This window comes from Pimephales promelas, chromosome 7 (genome assembly GCF_988280905.1).
Source record: "Pimephales promelas chromosome 7, fPimPro1.hap1.1, whole genome shotgun sequence".
In the NCBI taxonomy this organism is placed as follows: Eukaryota; Metazoa; Chordata; class Actinopteri; order Cypriniformes; family Leuciscidae; genus Pimephales; species Pimephales promelas.
In genome coordinates, this window is record NC_142775.1 from 33,795,039 (window position 1) to 33,815,702 (window position 20,664).

At 36.6% G+C, this 20,664-nt stretch overlaps 1 protein-coding gene across 4 annotated transcripts in view; it reads left to right on the forward strand.

Moving 5' to 3' along the window:
* The window catches only part of myo1b (myosin IB), a 75,959-nt gene that overhangs the window by 23,846 nt on the left and 31,449 nt on the right, over positions 1-20,664 (forward strand). For all 4 annotated transcript variants that reach the window (XM_039683542.2, XM_089133366.1, XM_039683545.2 and 1 more), the window contains exons 4-7: positions 9,683-9,777; positions 13,244-13,348; positions 15,450-15,496; positions 18,888-18,951. In XM_039683542.2, the coding sequence (XP_039539476.2) occupies positions 9,683-9,777; positions 13,244-13,348; positions 15,450-15,496; positions 18,888-18,951 (311 nt within the window). The remainder of the gene's footprint in view (positions 1-9,682; positions 9,778-13,243; positions 13,349-15,449; positions 15,497-18,887; positions 18,952-20,664) is intronic.

A 20,664-nucleotide genomic window follows, 5' to 3' on the forward strand; every position in this document is an offset into this window, starting at 1 on the left:
AGACAGCAAGCGTGTATGAGGAACAACCAACAAATTGTGAAGATCGCAGTTATGAATTTGTTGCAATGAAATGCAGCTATTACTGTTAAAAAGTAACATTTTCAATTATTGTATTTAATTTACTGTTCAAAAGATATGCCATTTGCTTCAGACCATATAAACGATTAGTCAAAGTTTATTAGATTCATAGCAGCATTAATATATATATATATATGTGTGTAAATGAGGTGTTTTAAGACCGTTTTATTTTACACAAAATGGAGACATTACAATTATAATATCGTGGTTGCATGACAATACATGTGGAAAACGTACAGTACCACATTTTGTCTGTTCAGCTGCTTGTGTACGGAATTAGCATTAGGTAATAAGGAAATGTTCAGCTACCTCTGCTGTTTACAGAGTCGCTACAGTTGTTTGCTTTCCCAGAATCCCTTAACGATCCAGGGTTTTACAGAAAATAGCCCATTACTTTCTCCCTACACTGTGAAATGTAAATTGCTTGGGGTTTGTACGGTACCATTTCAGTTTACTGCTGGAGTGAGGATATCAGAACGATTATTGATTGCCCAGTCAATCATGAGCAAAGTTCTAAGTTGTATATCTTACATAAATGATAGGTGATGTCACACAATCTACATTCACAATCTACATTTACAATTATTGCTTATCAGATTGTAAAATGTGACCTTGGTAAGATCTTAGGTAAATGCAAAGGACAGAAAAAGAAAATCTACTTTCTGCATTTAATTTTTTTTTCTCCATCACTTCAGCACAGTTTTATAAGCAGCAGGCGACTCTTGTTCGTTGTTGCTCATCCCACACATGCTTCCAGGTAATATTGTATAACATGTGTTGATAAATAGTTTTCAACGTTCACATGGACATTTAAGTGAGTGTGTCATCCCGGTTGTTGTTATCAGCGGTGGCTTTTAGCACAGAGAGAGATGAACTCTGGACTTTGCGTTGGCAGACGTGCTCTTTGGTAGAGTGTGAAGCTTCTCTTCTCATGTAATTGTGGCCACCCACCCTCATCCTTTGGCAGTGAAACGCAAAGCTAACCACCTCTGTCCCAGCAGTATTCACTGCTGAAGAATAAAAGTGTGGAGTATTATGGGGCCATAGGAATAAAGTGGGGCGAAATGCTCACTTCCCAACTGGAAAGTCCCTTCTATGGAATTGCATGAGTTTGAATATATCATCTCCACACTGTTTGTTCTGCCTCAGGTTGTGTAATATCTAAATCACCTTCCCTCCGTTGTCAATAGATATGCATTTGAATGCACACAAGTGTTTACATTTCTTTTGTCAGCCAGTTAAGTCAGTTATTGATAAAAGGTCAATCCATAAAGGATTAAAATTCATGCATTCATATTCGCGATTGTCCGTTTTTAGTATGTAAATATGAAACGGATAAATATTTTAATCATTTACTGTATTCAGGACTTCATCTGCTTGCCGAGTTTCCTAATATTTAAGTATCATGCTTTTGCTCTGTGTGGATTTATAATTTATAATTGTCCTATCGAGAACTATGGTATATCATGAACTTGGCCTCAGCCAGTGTTGCTTTTCTCATTGTTTACATTTTTGCTTTGACTTTCCTCGGTTTCTCAGGGTTGCAGCAATGACTTCACATCTTGACTTTACACTTGACCTTATTTTATTTTTTTTCACCCATGGAATCTGGCACTTGTTTGAAATAAGCTTTAAACTGTAGCCATGTGTTAAATTGCTGTTTTAATTGAGTAATTGATCCTTCGCTATGCCATGTCTTTTAAAATATTACTGTTATTACCAATTTTACCTTGCCGACTGTTGCCATCAGTCATATCATCGTGATTTACAATCTCAACAGGCTCTATGTAAAGTAATAAATTCTTTAAAGTAAAACCTAGGTTTTGTGATGTCTTCATGACAACAACTTTAAGAACATTTTTATTTTCTCAGATTTGATGCACACATTTTTATGTTAATCTAAATGATTAACAACCAATACCTGTTTGAACACCGTCTACTACATTTCTTCTGTCATCTGATTGATAGTTTGCCATTTTTTTTAACCTTAAGACATTTATTAAAAGCCTTATGTATCAAATATAATGCTAAAAAAAACTTGCAAACTTTTTTTAATGTATTTTTAAAAATATTGTATTCTAGATGTCCAATAATTAAATTCATTTTAACCGATTTTTCTGTGTATTTTTTGTTTTTTTTTATTTTTGCTTCATATCCCAGGCTTGACAGCTTTATATAAGGCTGTTCACAGAAATGAATTCATTCCCGTGAGACGTTCTGCTAACTTAAGCAAGCATACTTTGAGATAGTCAGCCACGCTATGCTGTGCTAAGTTATGACCATTATATAATCACCCTATTGCACCATATAATTTTATTTATTTTGGCTCTCAAAATGTGAAGGTGACCCCCTCTCCCAGCATGTTCACTATCCCTCTCCCTCATTTCCTGCCACGGGGTTGGATAAACAAGCTTTGGCTCGTGTGGAACAGCCTCCCCTTGGCCACAGCTATAGCTCGTGCCACAATGACATCGTTTGTCGTCTAGTTGGAGACCGTTTACCTCCCCAAGAGCACTACATCCATTCAGGGTCACGCTTGGGTCACACCCCCCTCTCCTCCCATTGAGACATGTCAAGTGATGTATTTTATTTTTGTGGCATGTTCAACTATTCTTTCTTTGTACAACCCATCGACCACGTGTGTGCGTGTGTCACCCACTACATTGGCAAACGCCATTTCTAGTTTGCACTGTAATCGACTTTGAATATTGGAAAGCTGTATTTTCTCCCTGCGCAGTGAGGGTGAATGAATGAGAGGATGCTCTCTCTCTGGGGCATCAGGACATCAGAACAGACAAAGGTTTGTGCTGGGCCTTTAAAGCACACTGTTATTTTGCATGGAATACATTTTAGTTCATCCGTTTTCCTATGAATCAACAAAAGCCTTCTTATTACTGCTTAGACAGGCTGCATCCAAGATGGTTCGCTTTGGCCATAATCCTTTACTGAGAAACCAATCCCAGAATATATTGTGAGCAAGTTTGCAGAGAAGCCAGAGAAATGTCAACTAATTTAGCCTTCATGCTAAACTTTCTGTGGAAAAAATAGTCCATTATTATTATATTAAAGGTGTGATGAACTGAGAAATCAAATTTTCCTTGACCTTTTGACATCTAAGAGGTTATCATATTATAAGAATATCCTGTAAGTTTCAGAACTGAAAACGTCCTTGTTAGTCCAATAAAAGCTTTTATTGACACAAGCCTCTGCAAACGTAGAAAATAGCCTATTACTTATTCATTTTCATGTTTTTGAATGTAAAAACTAAGCAAACATCATAAGTTAACCTCAGACAACAATATAATAAATTTAAAAAGCCAGTTCATGACCCGTTTAAAACCGCAACATGCATTTGATTCCAACAGGCATAAATATTTATTTTGTTTAACATTCTTGTAATTACATACATTTTCTTCATAGACATCCTTCTCTGAAATATCCATTCTGCTCTGTTGTCTGTGTTTTTTTTTTTTTTTTTTTGTCTCAAGCACTCTGATACACTGCGTGGAGCATTTTAATGAGTACGAGTACTCAAGCATAGTATTGGGCCTGGTGCATCACTACTCTATAGTATAAATGTTTTTAGTATGAATGAAATTTGGGTGTACTACATACCAATTTGTCATTGTCATGTTGCGCCACTTCATTGCTATTTACAACTTCTCCCCTATGGCCAGTTGAGTTTCTGATGATTCAATTAATCTCCTTCATTGTATTAACTCACTTTTTCCAGTTCAATCAACTTAAAATTTTAAGGCAACCAGGTTACTTACTTTTTTAAGTTAAACCAACAATATTTTTTACAGTGCATCGGATGCTCTCTTCAGAAGCTCAGAACTGTTATGTAGTCGCCTATACACTCTTATATGAATTCTTAACGAAAATTTTGGTCATGCTGCTCTCTTCACATACTTTTCTTGCTACACTATATAGTAGGGAAGTTGGCATATTTGGATGCCAAGTTTATTTTCCCAATGAGTTCATTGCAATGCATTCTGGATTATTCACAGTTTCCCAAAAGAAGGTATGTTCCCTTAAAATACTTCCCACTGGCACCTCTCTTGGTTGACCTGAATGTGAGTGAAGAGTAATTTGACTTAAATGGCAATGAAGATTACCTATTAATTGCCATTTAAGTGAAATTACTGAACTTAAAATATACAAGCTTGATAAATTGATCTAGAAGAAAATTTCAAATGGCACTTAGAGCATCTGATGGCACTTTTGCATCTGAACTCTTCAAGTATAGGTCTCCTCAAAGGACAGATGTAGGACACATGACAGAACATACAGTGCACAGACGTCAGGAAAGCTGAGTCAGTGCAGATAGAGGGAAGCAGTAAAGTCATCCGGTTTTGGGTGACTAAAAACAGCCCGACTTGCTACTTCCTGAATGTGTGAAGGGGATCCCAAGTATAGGTCTCTATTGTTTCAACACAACATGTGCAACAAGTAACATTTGTGTTAAAAACACTCAGCAAATTGAAAATTTGTGTTTTTTCCCCAAAATAAATATTACATTTGAGAAGTCTGAACTATCCATTTTGTAAAGTCAATTTTACGGTTAGGTTAAAGGCTTCAATATAGTAGACCTCCTAATATCTTTCATTGTTTTAAATTCAGACTTGGAGAACAAAAACGCTTTTTTTGAACTGTTGAACGTCACATGGTCTTTTTTAATATCTCTCATAGAAAAGCATAACATCCTGTAGATGTTTACTCTCTCAGGCTGTGCAATATAGCTTCTCCATGTACATGTAGAGTCGGAAACACTAAAGTCTTTAAAACAGGAGCCATATTTGTGCATGAAGCAGCTGAGTTGTTCATGGCCACCTGGTTAAATGCATTTGTTTTGTTTTTTTGGCCTTTCCTTCTCCGGGGCTTATGTGGTCCATTGTTTGTTTCAGTGTCTGTGATCAGTCCACCTCAAGTTGGAAAACATTACTTCCGCTGTGGCTCATTCAGAAGCAGATATGGATATCCTATTCCAGTCCAGCGTGGTGTCCAGCATACTGAGCCACAATTCATTATTTTTATACAGTGTGTTTTGTCCTGTCCAAAAAAAAAAAAAAAAAAAACGTGTTTAATGGCCGAGCTGTTGTGTGGCATTTCTTGAGTATTTGGCATTTTATTTAATTATTTGTATATATGCATGTTATGAAATAGCTCAGTTTTTTTACCTTGAGTATAGGTAAAGAACTGTAAATTTTACTGTAAAATACTGTCAAATGTATGGCTTTTGCGAGTTTAAAAAAAAATATATATATATACTAAATTAAAAATGGTCAAATAACTTTAAAAAAAAGCACTGTGACATCACATATGATTTTACTTCATCTATAATGCATTATAATTAAAAAAAATTATAATTATAATTATCTATAATGCATAATTAAATTAAAGTCTAGTTTAAAAAAATAAATAAAATGGTCAAATAACTTTAAAAAAAAAAGCACTGTGACATCACATATGATTTTACTTTATCTATAATGCATTATAATTAAAAAAGTATAATTATAATTATCTATAATGCATAATTAAATTAAAGTCTAGAATTAAATTGATACTTGATTCTTGATACTTTTGAAAGAGGTTTCTTGAATGTCTGCATTTTTCTTGCTAATCTGTAAATGAATGCCTCTTTAGAAGTCACGGCTCAGTTTATTAGTCAGAAACTAATAAACTTAGAACTGTAACATGGTTGAGAACATTCAGAGTAGAGTTTTGTAATAATTAGAATAAAGAAATACATGTGTTACTAAAAATATAGCTTTCTCAATATTAATGAATTAAGTGGTATCATTTAGAAACAATATGTTATTTAGATGGGACGGTGTAAATGAATCACTTCTACAGAAAAGCTCTGTACATTAACCGCATTGAACCAGCTGTATTTTGGGTGTTCCTGTCCTTGTGATCAGTTTTCCCTTTTATGTAGGACTATGGGTGGTAGGAACCAACTATTTTCTGCTATGTGGCCCATGTTGTGGATTTGAGCCTTACCACGACCTTAAGTCTATCTGAAATTACTGTTCAGTCTCCTGTAGGCCATGTGCTAATCCCTCCTCCATTCATCTTGAAGTTCTCATTCAGCTTCTGGTCAGATGTGGATACTCCAAGCCCACAGATTTCATCTCTCCAAGTCTTATAGCATTCAGTGATGCATGTATACTCTAGAAATATCTCTCTTTTGTACGGTAGACTTAGCAAACTGACCCCTCTATCCTAACCTTCTGTTAATCTCACAGAGAAATATAACTACAGATGTTCTCACTTTACTCTTAATTTCCTCTCTCTCCGCACATGGTGTGGCCCCAGGCGGGGCATGAAGACATTGCGAAGAACATCTAATGATTCCTTGGTCTTTGAATGCAAGCCAAAACTCAATTTTTAGCTCAAAGTTGGTTCAGGACAAATACCACACACGTGTCTCCTCCCTTTTGTCATTGGAAGAGTGCTTGTCTTTTTTCTTACTCTTAGTAAGACTGACTGAGGAAGCCTAAAGGGTCCATTCATATTCAGATTTAAGGTATTCATATTCACATTGACCCGCCTCCACTTAAAGAGGATTTGCAGTGCCTAAAGCGTCCAGATCTGCCATTTTGGCAAAGTTCCTTCAATGGGACCCTGACCCCTCCCATGTTCCTCTGTCAGGGTTTGGGTAATTGTATTATGCTTCTCTTTTGTTTGGGCCATGTCGAGCGTTTTGGCCACCTCACAATGCTCAAACATCTGCTCTCTAGGCTGTGCACGTTTCTGGATTGATGTAATGCCCCGTGCCATTTCTGGCTCTCCTACTCTTTACTTTTCTACTCCCAGACCTCCGCCCAGAGCCTAAACCAGCATCAGATGGACTCCATATTTTTGGGTTTAGTTCTCAGTGCAACTTTTTGGCGTGTCAGTCTGTTCTATTCAAGATTTTGCTTGGAGTGTTAATACTTAGTTGGTTGAATATTTAAATGAAGGCTCTATTACAAAACCTAGTGAACTACTTTTTCACTGACTTACACACAGACGCCTCAGACAGCGTGCTTGAACGGTCATACACACACCGAATTTTTTCAAAATTTCTGTCTTGGCGAATATTATTCTAAACACTGTTGGTTTGGTCTTAAGTGAACGTAAACAGTTTGGTGGGGTGGGTCTGATGTATAACATTATAACAGTCAATAGGTGGATCCACACAGTTTCACACGAGAAGAGATATTTCCCCAACTGTATTTCACATCAGATTCAAGTTTAAGCTTTGAATACCTGAATTTACAGCGATGACCAATATAAAGCTGCTTTGTTTGGAAGCGACCTCTGTGTAAGTGGTGCTTCATGCATCGTTACACTATTGATAAAGGAAATTTACCTTCTTTGCCCACATAATTTGCTAATATGACAGTGCCTTTTGGATTTGACTATAGTAAAGCATCATAGAAGGCAGCATAATCATCCTGAACACTTTGGGAACAGCCTAAAATGCTGTCTGTAGCTAACTTGAAAGATTTTGAAGCCAATGAATTGCATGGTTGTTGTTTGTAAGGTATCTTAAAGGGATACTCCACTTTTTTTGGAAATAGGATCATTTTACCACTCCCCCAGAGTTAAACAATTGAATTTTACCGTTTTCAAATCCATTCAGCTGATTTTCTGATATTTCGAAGAATATCAGTAACCAGACAGTTTCTGGTCTCATTGACTTCCATAGTAGGAAAAATATATACTATGGAAGTCAATGAGACCAGAAAGTGTCTAGTTACTGATATTCTTCTAAATATAAAAAAATCGGCTGAATACATTTAAAAACGGTAAAACCCAACTGTTTAACTCTGGGGGAGTGGTAAAATAAGCCTATTTCCAAAAAAAGTGGAGTATCCCTTTAACATTTTATTTACTTGCATTATTTACCATCTTTTGTGAGTTGAATAAGTCCTGACATTTTAGGGCAATCCAGTGAAATTCTCAAATGTTATAATGTATGGCATGCCACATCAAATATGGCAGTTTTGTCATGGTGATAAAGAACATGCATATAAATTATTACATCAATTCCATTCAACCTTAGTTGGAACTCCTTATCAATGGAGTTTTTGTACACTATGACTATATGTATACCACTATAGCTACTTGTGAACCTGACAAATCTAGACTTAGAGGAGGGGAAATACATGCAGCTTTTCCCTCACAATCAGACCTATTATTAGTGGTGGTTTTGGAAAATTCCTGAGTAATGATTGTTGAGAAGTACAGACTGGGAGGTAGAAAAAAAATGGGTTGAAATTAGCATTGTTTTTAGGCCAATTTATTTAGAGCTGGTCACTCAGTCTGGAGAGTGTCAGTCAGCAATGGACGTGTTTACGCCCAGCGTCTACCGCAGCCAAAAACCCACTCATACAAATGTGAACTGACAGACTGCTGCTGTTGTCTTTTTCTCTTCAAACAAATCCTTTACAATTACATCACTGTTAAAGAGCTCACTGGGTGGATAATATGACCCACTTTTCTATTGTTCCCCGTCCTGGAATTTATGTAGAATTAATCTAATTGCATATTAATTAAGAAGATATATCCTTTTCGTTTTCTATCAGGAAATCATACAAAACAAATGTAATTGGTCTGAGGAATTTTCTCAAGTGCTCTCAATTGTTTATGCATCTATCATTGAAAAGAAAATTAGCAAAATGATTCAACAGACTGCCTGAGGGTTGTGACCAAACATGGATCACAGGTCTGTTGTGGTGTGGTTGTGCGCAGTAGAATAACAATTAAATTCTGTCATCATTTACTCATCCTCAATTTTGTTTTTCAAACCTGTGAATTTCTTTCTTCTGCTAAACATAAAAGATGATATATTGGTTACCAGACAGTTGATGCACCCCATTGACTGCATAGTAGGGAAAAAAAATACTATTGAAATCAATGGTGTCCATCAACTGTTTAGTTACCGACATTCTTCAAACATATCTTAAAATCTTTTGTGTTCAGCAGAAGAAATACATTCATACTGGTTTGAAACTACTTGAAGGGTGAGTAAATGATGACTGAATTTTAATTTTTAAGTGAACACTCTCTTAAACCAAATCATGCATGCAATAAATACACTTTGTAAAATGGCTTGAGCTCAATGTGTGTTGTGCAGAGAATTACTATTTTTGTAGCTATTTAATTTATAATTTGTATGCAATATTATCAAGATGAATTCAAAGTTTAATTGCAAGGATTTTTTTTGTGTGTGTGTTTGAATAGCAATTTTGGTACCGTCTTGTCGCCTCTTGTTGTCCCATTTAAAATCCGGGTTCTAAAATCCACTACCCTAATCCATTTGAAAATAAATTTGACCTAGTAGTGTTGTCCAGGTTTTAAACATATTGAATCCCTGGTGTGTGCCCATCACTTGCAATTTCCACCTCTAATCCATGCCTTTTATTGGAGCATATCAGAAAGTGTTCTCGATTTAGGATCGGTATGTTAATAATAGGTCTAGATGGTTGAAGTAAACTTCTGATATGACACAGATTCAGCAGAACACTGAAGAAATGTGCCTTATTTCAAATGCAAGCTTTGATTTGCTGTTCAATTAACTCTTTAAGCCTGAAAATTATCTCTCTCTTTTCAGTTATGCTCTGGCAGATGAGGCCTACCGGTCCTTGCGGGATCAAGATAAAGACCAGTGTATTCTCATCACTGGAGAGAGCGGGGCAGGAAAGACGGGTAAGACCACTTAAAATACTTGCACTTGAAATCAAGCTAATCAGTAACAAACTATAAAAAGTTTTTTGAGACAAAATTTCGAGTTGGCTTGAGAAAGCCTGCCCAGAAAGCTTTAAAAGGTTTTCAGTGCATAAATGCATTCAATGCATAAAGTTTGAGTTTGAACAGTCTGAATGTCTAGTCTGAGTTTGGTAGTTCTAGCTTGAAAAGTCTCAGAAGAAGAGTAGCGTTTCAGTATTGATGCTGCTAACTTTACATTTTTTCAGTATTGTGATGCTAATACTTTCTAAATATGATGTCATTTCCTGTTCCTTCTTTCTTATTCATTTAATCCACTCATTCCTAAATTCTCTCCAATTCATCTTTAACAATGGTGTCAAAGGATGATTCACCCATAAAACAAAATTTTAACTCTCTCCTATTACATTTTACAGTAGTTCCATTGCATTGTCTTTGTTGGATAAGTAGAGAGTAAAATGTATGTCATAGATTCTGGATAGATCAACAGTAAAATTGGCAGGCAAGTTGGACTAATCTGCAATCTAATGTAGTATCTTGGATTAAATTAGTTTAGAGGACTAACTGTTCATCCGGTGTTGGGAAACAGATCAAGATCTACAAATGGGTAACGGGTGCTATGTTCCTTATAATTTATGATCCAATCATAAATGTTTTTGACACTTTAATTTTGCTCCCATTCAGTGTTTACATATGGATACCATTTCATTTTCTCCCTTTTGAGACATCACATAATTTTTCTTTGTTTACTTTTTAGAATGGCAAATTGTTCAGAAATCATGTGTAATTAAGTTGTGCCTGCCCCTCTTTAAAAAAATAAATATGTGCCTTACAGAAAATAGAGAGAATTGAGCAATTAATGACTTCCTCAACATGCCTATTTTATCGATTTAAGAAAAATAAAAATAAAATACACACTTTTAATTGTAGTTTTTGAATTGCAAGTACATCTGACAAGCAGGTTTAGTAGTGCTCTTTTGACTGAACTTTTGCTTGAGTTTTTTTAATATCAGCTCAACTCTGTCATGTTCATTTGAAAGAAGTTATCTTGTAATTGTACAAACCCACAGCTGTTTAGCAGTGCATAACTGAACTCTTGTTTTAAAATGAGCATCTTACTGTGCCACCCATTCAAATCCAGGATGTCCAACAGTTAAGGCAATGAGATAAATGGGGATTGTGGTAATCCACGCACTACATACTACAGAGCAAGGGCTGATGAAAAACATTGACTGTTAGTCAAGGTGACTGTTCATTTCTAAATGCTCTTCTGTACTAATGAAAATCTACCACAGCTCAGAAATAAATTAAATTGGACTCTCCTATTCAGGATCCATGCTTAAGCTATATGAAATGAGGAGTTATGGCGTTTTTTTCTATCTGCTTGATTATCACTCTACCTCTACGTATTAGATTTGATCAAAATGCTTTATAGTTTAAGTTATGTGAATTGAGCAGAGTCCAAACATAGCTGTAAATCTCTAAAACATAAGTGGGCGTCGTTCCCTTCAGAAAACATTTCATATCAGCACTTCTGTGTGTAAGTCACTGCTCTCATAGGTCCAGACATGGGAAAGTCATTAAGTGTTGAACAAGATAAATCTTAAACAGCCATTTGTGCCAAGTAGATTTAAATCATTTCATGTAAAAACTAAAACAGTTTTAAACAAATATTTTAGAATCATTTTCACATCGTTTTTTTTTTTTTTTTTTTATGAAATGAACTGAAGGAAGTCAAATTCAACCATTTTCATTTATACGCACCAATTTAATATGCAGCAATATTTGACAACATATATTTGTTAAGGCACGCTGGGACTTCCGTTGGCATTTTTGCATGAGGATGCAAACAAATCAGTGAATACGTCTTAAATGGAATCATTTAAATCGATATTTTGAACTGATTTATGGAAATAAATCTGACTTAAAGGAGTAGTTCACTTTAAAAAAAAAACACTTTTGCTGATAATTTACTCACCCCCAAGTCATCCAAGATGTCCATGTCATTCATTCTTCAGTTGAAAAGAAATTAAGGTTTTTGATGAAAACATTCCAGGATTTTTCTCCATATAATGCCTTTACTGGGCACCAAACGGTTCAAGGTCCAAAAGACAGTTTCAGTGCAAACTGCAAACTGTTCAATGGGCTTTAAATGATTCCAGATGATGAATAGGGGTCTTATCTAGCGAAACGATTGGTCATTAAAAAAAAAAAGTTTAAGTTTTATAAGCTCAAATGCTCACCTTGCTCTGTTCTGTGATGCACGTTCGTGACTCTCCTGTTCGAACTCGTTCATCAAAATGACTTTTTTCGAGTCGTTTGGTTCATTCAATGAACGAAATGAACGAATTGACTCGGAAAAAGATTTGTTCATTTTGAAACTTAAACTTTTTTAAAAATTTTTTTAAATGAGCAATCATTTCGCTTGATAAGACCCTTATTCATCGTCTGGAATCGTTTAAAGCCCTTTAAACAGTTTGCACCGAAACTGTCTTTTGGACCTTGAACCGTTTGGTTCCCACTGAAGTGCATTATAGGGAGAAAAATCCTGGAGTGTTTTCATCAAAAACCTTAATTTCTTTTCGACTAAAGAAAGAAAGACATGGACATCTTGAATGACATGAGGGTGAGTAAATTATCAGCAAATGTTTTTTTTTTTGTGAACTAGTGAACTACTCTACTAACTACTAACTAACTTCAATAATTGTTATATCTTCAATTTATCTCTTTTATTATTATTTATGTAAGGTATACTGGATATTGATGCACAAACATTCCCCTATATTTGAGGCCCCGTCCACACTACTGCGTTTTCATTTAAAAACAGAGAATTAAAACACATACGATCTCAGTCCACACCAGCGTTTTAGCTGCATATTAGAGTTGATTTACGTCCACATTAAAACGACTCAAAACACGGATCACGTGACTATTCACCAACACTGGGCATGCGCGTGCCAGTGTAAACAGTGGCTGACGAATCAGGGAAGGACACGTCATGACTGATTACACCCAATCATAGAGCCGAGCGTGAGCCTCTGCGTCGCCGTCATCGCTTCTAAACTCCTCCGTTTTGTCCCGTCTACATTAAAAAGCACTCCGGAGATTAAAAACGCAAAACGGAGCAGCAGCATTTCTTAACTTTCCGTTTTAGTCTGGACGGGAGGTGCAAACAGCAAAAGCTCTCAGTTTTTAAAACGAAAACGCAGTAGTGTGGACGGGGCCTGAGTTGTTCGGTCATCTCTTTATTAGCACCAGCTCAATGGAATGTTGAAGACTCCTTTAAACAGTTGATCTCATGGTTGGCTATGAAGGAATGGGGGAGTTTGAATGGGAAAGGCGTTTTCTTCCTTTAAACAGAGTGAGTTGATGTAAAGGGGATTTTTGGAGGTGAGGTCTTGTCTCGAAGGTGATCCCTGACCTCATTCTTCTGTGGTCCGTTTTTCAGAGGCCAGTAAGTTTGTGATGTCATATGTGGCGGCAGTGTGTGGGAAGGGCCAGGAGGTGAACAAAGTGAAGGAACAGCTGCTTCAGTCCAATCCTGTGCTTGAAGGTGAGTTTTCTGTTTCTTTTTTTTATTTTGTACCAATTGTCACACCTTTAGGTTCTTCAGGTCCCATGTCCTTTGTAGCAGATGTTCTAGAGGTCAGTTAAAGGCAAGCCGAGTGGCAGATCTTTTGATTTTTGACGTATATCATTTGGATTTTCCCATAATCCTACCCCTATTAATGGGCCAAAAGCTCCCTGGTCCCTGTTGGCAATCAGACAGTTGTGTTTTTTTGTGGGGCCATGAACAGGAAATGGCCATAAGCAATGAGATGGAGATGGAGCAGCCGGACTCTGAGCAGAGTGAAGTCCCACATCTGGGAGAGTTTAGCTGCTGGAAGTAATGAGCCCCCACACTGGGGGTCCTGAACATTTCCTGCTGCATATTTCTCTACCATAGACTTTCTGTATATGTAAAGCCCCTTTCACACAGAGATCTTGGAAAATACACGTATAATGTGACCCGGCATTTGTCCCGGGATTGTTTGATTTCGGTTCATTCACACTGCTACTGATTTGCGGGGATCTGTGAGTGCGTTCACACACAACCCGTAAATATCCCGGAAAGACACATGATGTCAGGATGAGACGTGTAACGTACGCGTCGAAAACATGTACACGCGCATAAGCTGGTGAACGATCTCAGCATCAGTGTGGATAGTGAGGAGCTCCTGGTCTCTGCTTCGTTCCCGTTCCTTTCTTTGTAACACAAACTTTCTTCTAAGAGCAACAGAGTCGCGCGATGGCACGAACGTCGTCACTATGACACACCCCTTACGGCATTGGTCCTGGCTTTTGTTTACAAAGCATGCGTTCCGGGACTGATTCCGGCAATGTTACTAGGTCCCCAACCTAGTGTTTGCGTTCACACAGAAGGCGTTCTGGCAATTTCCTGGGATCAACACGCTGTGTGAAAGGGGCTTAGGTTATACTCTGAGGAGATGGCGTTCAGAAGGAAAAAGCAAAAAATGCATTATTTAATGAGGGACATGTTACACTTAAATAAAGGAACTTTATTAGCATCTATGGTTTTGTGAAGAACCTTTAACATCCATGTAACCCTTCCATTGCACATAGGTTCTTTTATAGTGGTAAAATGTTATTTAGATTTCTAATATGTTCATAAATAAAAGAAAACGAACTGAAATAAAAGAAACTGTTTACTCAAAAGATATTTTGGGAACCAAAAATGGTTCTTCTATGCTATGGCATCTCTGTGAAAACCCCTATTTGGAACCTTTATTTTTAAGAGTGCTTAATGTTAGTTTCAGTTGAATCATATTGGGAAAGCAGGTAAAAAAAAAGTGAAGAACAAAATAGATTTGAAAGAAATGAGCCAGTTCTTGTTGATGGATAACTTAAGAAAACTTAGGAAAAATGTTACCAGGCCTGAAAAAGTCACAGGAAATAAACAAAATCTAGAAAAAAAAAAAAAAAAAAAACTCTGTACAGTTTACACAGCCACTTTTTCTTACTTATCTATAAGTAAGAAAAATTATTTTCAAAGTTATTAACTAATCTAATTTGAGACTTATTTTGAAGTTTATTTGTCACTGAAATGGAAGATTACATTGTGGGATACAGTATTCTGTGCAATGTGCTGTTTTGTATACTGCAAAGGTACTGTAGTAGGTAATCTGAATGTCCCATGCATACATGCATACTATCTATTGCAGTAATATGTTAGTATGCTTTTCTAAATGTAGCCATTGTTTGTTTAATCTGAATACACAGTGATACTTTCATTTGTTGTGTTACCATCTTGAAGCTTAAACAGTCATGCCAAGGTCATGGGTTCAAAACCCTGGGAATGCATGAACTGATAAAATATAAACAGCAAACGCAATGAAAGTCACTTCAGATTGAAGTGTCTGCCAAATCACAGTTAATTAAAATACACATATACTCATACTGTTTATATTGGACAAATTTATTGATGGACATATGGAATTGTTTCTGCTATTAGCCATCTAATTATTTTATGTTTCATGAATATGATGAAAAATGCGCTGAGAGGATTCAGGATAATTTTTCCACCAGATGACATCAGTCAAAGTAGAAATGTAGTGCTGAATGACTAACTCGCTGCATGTTTTTTTCCACTTCAGCTTTTGGTAACGCCAAAACCGTGAGGAATGACAACTCGTCTCGATTTGTGAGTATCTATTTCTTCTACCAGGAATAATATTTTACGACTGCTTTGATGCTGCTCCTCCCTTTAGCGCATGTTTGCTTTAGATTAGATCAACATGGACTTTTGATCAGTGATCTAAACACAGGCAAATCATTCTATTGCTTTGTCAGCCCACCCCTAAAGTGATCTCTCTTATCAATGCTTTTCTTGGGAGTTTGCTTTGTGTTCCTCTTCTTATTGACCGACACATTCTGACAGCCAATTCTGACAGATTCAAACAGAACCCTGTGTACCTCCAGATGCCTCTTTTCTGCTTGTTTTTCTATGATTTCCTGACTCCCACAATGCGATTCAACAACCAGCAAAGATTAGCAGAGTCCAATATCTCCTCCATTTATGCAAATACTGTATGTTTGATGGTGTGGCTCTTTGACAGTTTGGCTTTTTTATAGCTGTCTGTCACGGCCTGACCACACTAAATCACTAAATAAACATACGCTGAGCTATAGAGTGTGTACTTACAGAGGTCAGACCACACAGAATTGTCCAGTGCTTTCAGTGGTTTAACAGAGGTGCTGTTTAATTTACATAACAGGGTAAACAAACCAGTGTTGAGTCAATGTTGTTGTTGTTGATCTAAATTTTAGTAATTCGTGAGTCAAAATGCACAAAAAATAGTTTGAACACTCTTACTGGCTCTTGCATCACCCACATGAAACCATCAGTGTTACATAAGCATTTAATTATGTGGCTTTGTTTTAAAACCCAGCGAGTTTAAGGCATCATAGACACACTCCCAAATCCCAACACAAATGCAGTTACATTATTATGAAAAATTTAAAAGCATCCTTTGTCAAAGGCTATTCCATAATGCATAGCGGCAAACAATGGATACAAGATGTTTGCTCAGGTGTAAGAAATGTTGGTTATAATTATAAAAAAATCATTCAGTTCCACTAAGTATAAGTAAAAAATGGACTACACGATTATATTGTTGTATTTATTAGCAGCGTGTGCTAGCGTATCAACAACCGGTATGAGAACCGAAATCATAACCTAAAACATTATAAAACGGTCTAACTAGTATAACTTCACAGTAAGGTTAGAAGCAAAAAAGATGTGCTTGTTGATCTTTGTTGGGTTTAGCTGAATGAGGATGTCCACACAGTTTAATCCAAAGACGACACTTGTCGGGATTTGACTTTGGTTTTGGGAAGGGAAAAAACGGACGCCCCCTCCAACCTATCTGGGAAACGCGTATCTGTGTTACAAATGCCCCGGGCACAGTGTTTAACCATAATTTTTGATAAAATACGTCAGTAATAACCTGCCGAGACCAAAAATATTAGACGCCTGTGTTGAAAGTCAATTGAGTGCTGTAAAAAAAGTGTCAGACCTCTGTGGGAGCTCGTTCTTGGCTGCGCTGTGATTGGTCAATCTACATTCTAAGGCGTGGCTTAGCCAAAGGCGAATTACTATATATTCTTTTAATGTTTTTAGACACTTGCACTTGCATTTTAGTTAAAATTTACTAGAGCCAGACCGATATATCGGCCGGCCGATATTATCGGCCGATATTAGGCATTTTCCATAATATCGGTATCGGCAGTTATAATGCCCGATAAATGAATATTTAAAAAATAAAATAAAAACGGACGAAATACGCTTCAATCATCTCTCCTTGGCCTGTTATATTGAAAATTTATGTTTTACAACTTGCAGTATGATGTTCTCTATTGCTAAATTATGGCTCATCATAGACTAGCTAACCACAAAGCAAGCTAATGCCACTATCATCAGTGAAAAACCACTAACGTTAACATTAATGAGCTTGGAAACCACAATGAACCTTTTCTGCCTAAATAAAGTAATGATTACTGTATTTATAGTTAGCATATCTCTAGTTACAGTGTCTGCATTGTAAAATGAAAGTTATACTTGCGAGGAGTGAACATTTAGACATGGAGAAAAAGTATCAAGCGTATCTTGTGCAGAAAAGTTAGCTTTTCTTTTACACGTGTGTGAAATCCAACAACATTTAATAAAAAAAATATATATATCGACCGATATATCAGATTTTAAAACCCAAAAATATTTGTATCGGTATCGGCCTTCAAAATCCTTTATCGGTCTGGCTCTAAAATTTACTTTAGTTTAAATTTATATTAAATGCATTTAGCTGAATATTTTTTGGATCCACTCAAGTAGAACTTTAGTTCATTTTATATAATTTCATTTTAGTTTTCTGTAAACTTACAAACTTAATGTTGTTTGTATACAAAGCGTTAGTACCTTTCAGAGTTTACTGAACACAATCCAGTCAGATTGCTCAGATCACAGACCAGTCATCTACTACGAGTAGCCAGATCCAGACTACAATGCAGGGGTCACAGGGCCTTTGCAGTAGTTGGCCCCAAGCTATGGAACAAATTGCCACTCTCTATCAGAACAGTGACTACAGTGTCTGAGTTTAAAAGTCTTTTGAAAACCCATTTGTATGCTTGTGTTTTTAATATTTTGTGAGTGTTTATTTTAATTTTGGTGTTAGACCATGGTAATCTTGTACAGCACTTTGGTCAACAATGGTTGTTTTAAATTAAATTTGAAGCTTGAATGATCAAAACAGTTGTGGACTGTCATGCTGCCCTATAGATGCCATGTTAACACTTTTAACGTTTGAAATTTCATGTTTTGTATCTCAAGCACCATTTTATCATATCATTTTTCAACAGCTCTCTGTTATAACGTTTCCCAAAGCAATTTTCAGCTTTTACTTCCTGTGTTGGCAGAGGATTTTTCGAGTTTATCCATCAGCCTCTAACGCAGTTTCCTTCAGAAGTGCTGTTGGATATAAATAAAGAGGGAACATTTTTACTGGCTCTAGAGACACTGAGCTTACTGTTCCTTTCCCAAATAGTGTACAGGGACAGAAAGACAAAAAAAAAAAGTTTATTTTACCATTACAGCAGCGGAGAAAAAAACAGCCTTTTCTCTCACAGTAGTGCATTACTCCATTGCAAATCTATGTATGATTGGCAGCATGTGTAATGAACAGGCCTGTGCTTGGAGAATTGACTGCGCTTAGAGGGAATGTCTTTTTTTCCCATCTGCCTCATGGAAGGCTCAAATTTCAGCCCTATTTGCAGTGATCACTGCCCTCGTGGTAATGCGTCTTTTCCTACCATCAGCCACTGAAGAGCCACGTGGTTCTCCACAGCAAGCCTTCCATTAGTACTAAAGGCCTTGTAGTGTCACCATAGGGGAGGGACACACTTCTTAGACCTTAAAAACTTGATTATATCTTATTTTGACTGCACAAGAAGGCCCTGTTAAACGACAATAAAGAACCATGTCATCAACTAACCCACCATGCTCTTTTTATGGGATGTGCTAACAATTTCTTCTTATACAGGGAAAGTACATGGATATCGAGTTTGACTTCAAAGGAGACCCCATTGGTGGAGTCATCAGTAATTGTGAGTATAATTATAAGGCAGAGACCATGGTGTGTCTCTATAATAGTTCCCAAGAAGGAATAAATGAATAGTTTACCCCAAATCTGTCATTATTTATTCAACCTCAGGTTGGTCCAAGCCTTTATGCTGTTTTGTGTTTTTTTTTTTAATACAAAAAGAAGAAAGCTGGAAAAATGTTTGCACAGCGACAGTTTGTGACTATATAACCACTTTTCCACCATCCTCGTTGCTTAACCAATTCCATCCCATGCCGATCAGGCCAGGCACGGATATGGTTTGATTTTCCACCATGGAACTGATAACAGAGCTCTTTGGAATGTAATAAAAAATGCATTGTCTTGGAATCACAAGAGTTTGAAGATTGAATGAGATGTAAATAGCGATGGTGTTATTGAGGATGATCAAATATTTCTTTTAATTTTAGCATTAACTTGTGTTTACTTGGCTCAAATAGCACACTAGAAACTGTAGCCAACCTTGCTGAAAATCCTGGGACTATAATGGTGTGCGATCGTGCCATCTCGTGCCTTACCAGGCTGAAGTGGAAATACAACTAGAACTGTTTGTGTTCTTGTACTTATAATCAAGTTAATGCAGACTTGGTGAGCATAAGAGAGTTCTTTCAAAAATACGAAAAAAATTCTCATTGACTCTAAACACTTGAACAGTAGTACTGTATATATGGATGCAGAACACTTGGAATGTAGTGCACAACTACTTTTTTTATGGTTGACCAGCAGTCTAGTGGTTTGGCACACATACCCTTGAGTGTTGAAGCCAGTGGTTCATTTATCTCATGGTTTTCTCATGCACTTTGTTCATTTGTAGTCTCCAATTAATGAGTTGTTGAAATGATGAGGAATGGTGACCAGTTGCAGGACCTAAAATATGTACTTTGTCTAATAGGTTCATATAGATTTCAACATGAAATCATTACCCTTTCTTTTATGTCAACTAACCCAATAAATTATTGCTGGCATAACAGTTAATTTCTCAACTATAGCGACAGTGACCTTAAAGGAGTAGTTCACTTTTTTAAAAAAAACCTTTGCTGATAATTTACTCACCCCCATGTCATCCAAGATGTCCATGTCTTTCTTTCTTCAGTCCAAAAGAAATTAAGGTTTTTGATGGAAACATTCCAGCATTTTTCTCCATATAATGGACTTCATTGGGAACCAAACGGTTCAAATGAGAGTTTCAGTACAGCTTCAAAGGGCTTTAAGCGACACCAGACGATGAATAAGGGTCTTATCTAGCGTTTCAAAAATAAATAAAAAAGTTTTAAGTTTTATAAGCACAAATGCTCGCCTTGCTCTGTTCTGTGATGAGCATTCGTGACTCTCCTGTTCAAACTCGTTCATCAAAATGAACAAATCTTTTTTCGAGTCATGACTCGAAGGGTCCTAGACTAGACCCTTATTCATCGTCTGGTGTCGTTGAAAGCCCTTTGAAGCTGCACTGAAACTCATTTGGACCTTGAACCGTTTGGTTCCCAATGAACTCCATTATATAGAGAAAATCCTGGAATGTTTTCATCAAAAACCTTAATTTCTTTTCGACTGAAGAAAGAAAGACGTGGACATCTTGGATGACATGGGGGTGAGTAAATTATCAGCACATTTTTTTTTTAAAGCGAACCACTCCTTTAAAATCTTTAAATGGAAACGAAAGTGCTACCACTTGGCATTGAGTGATAATTAATCAACCTAA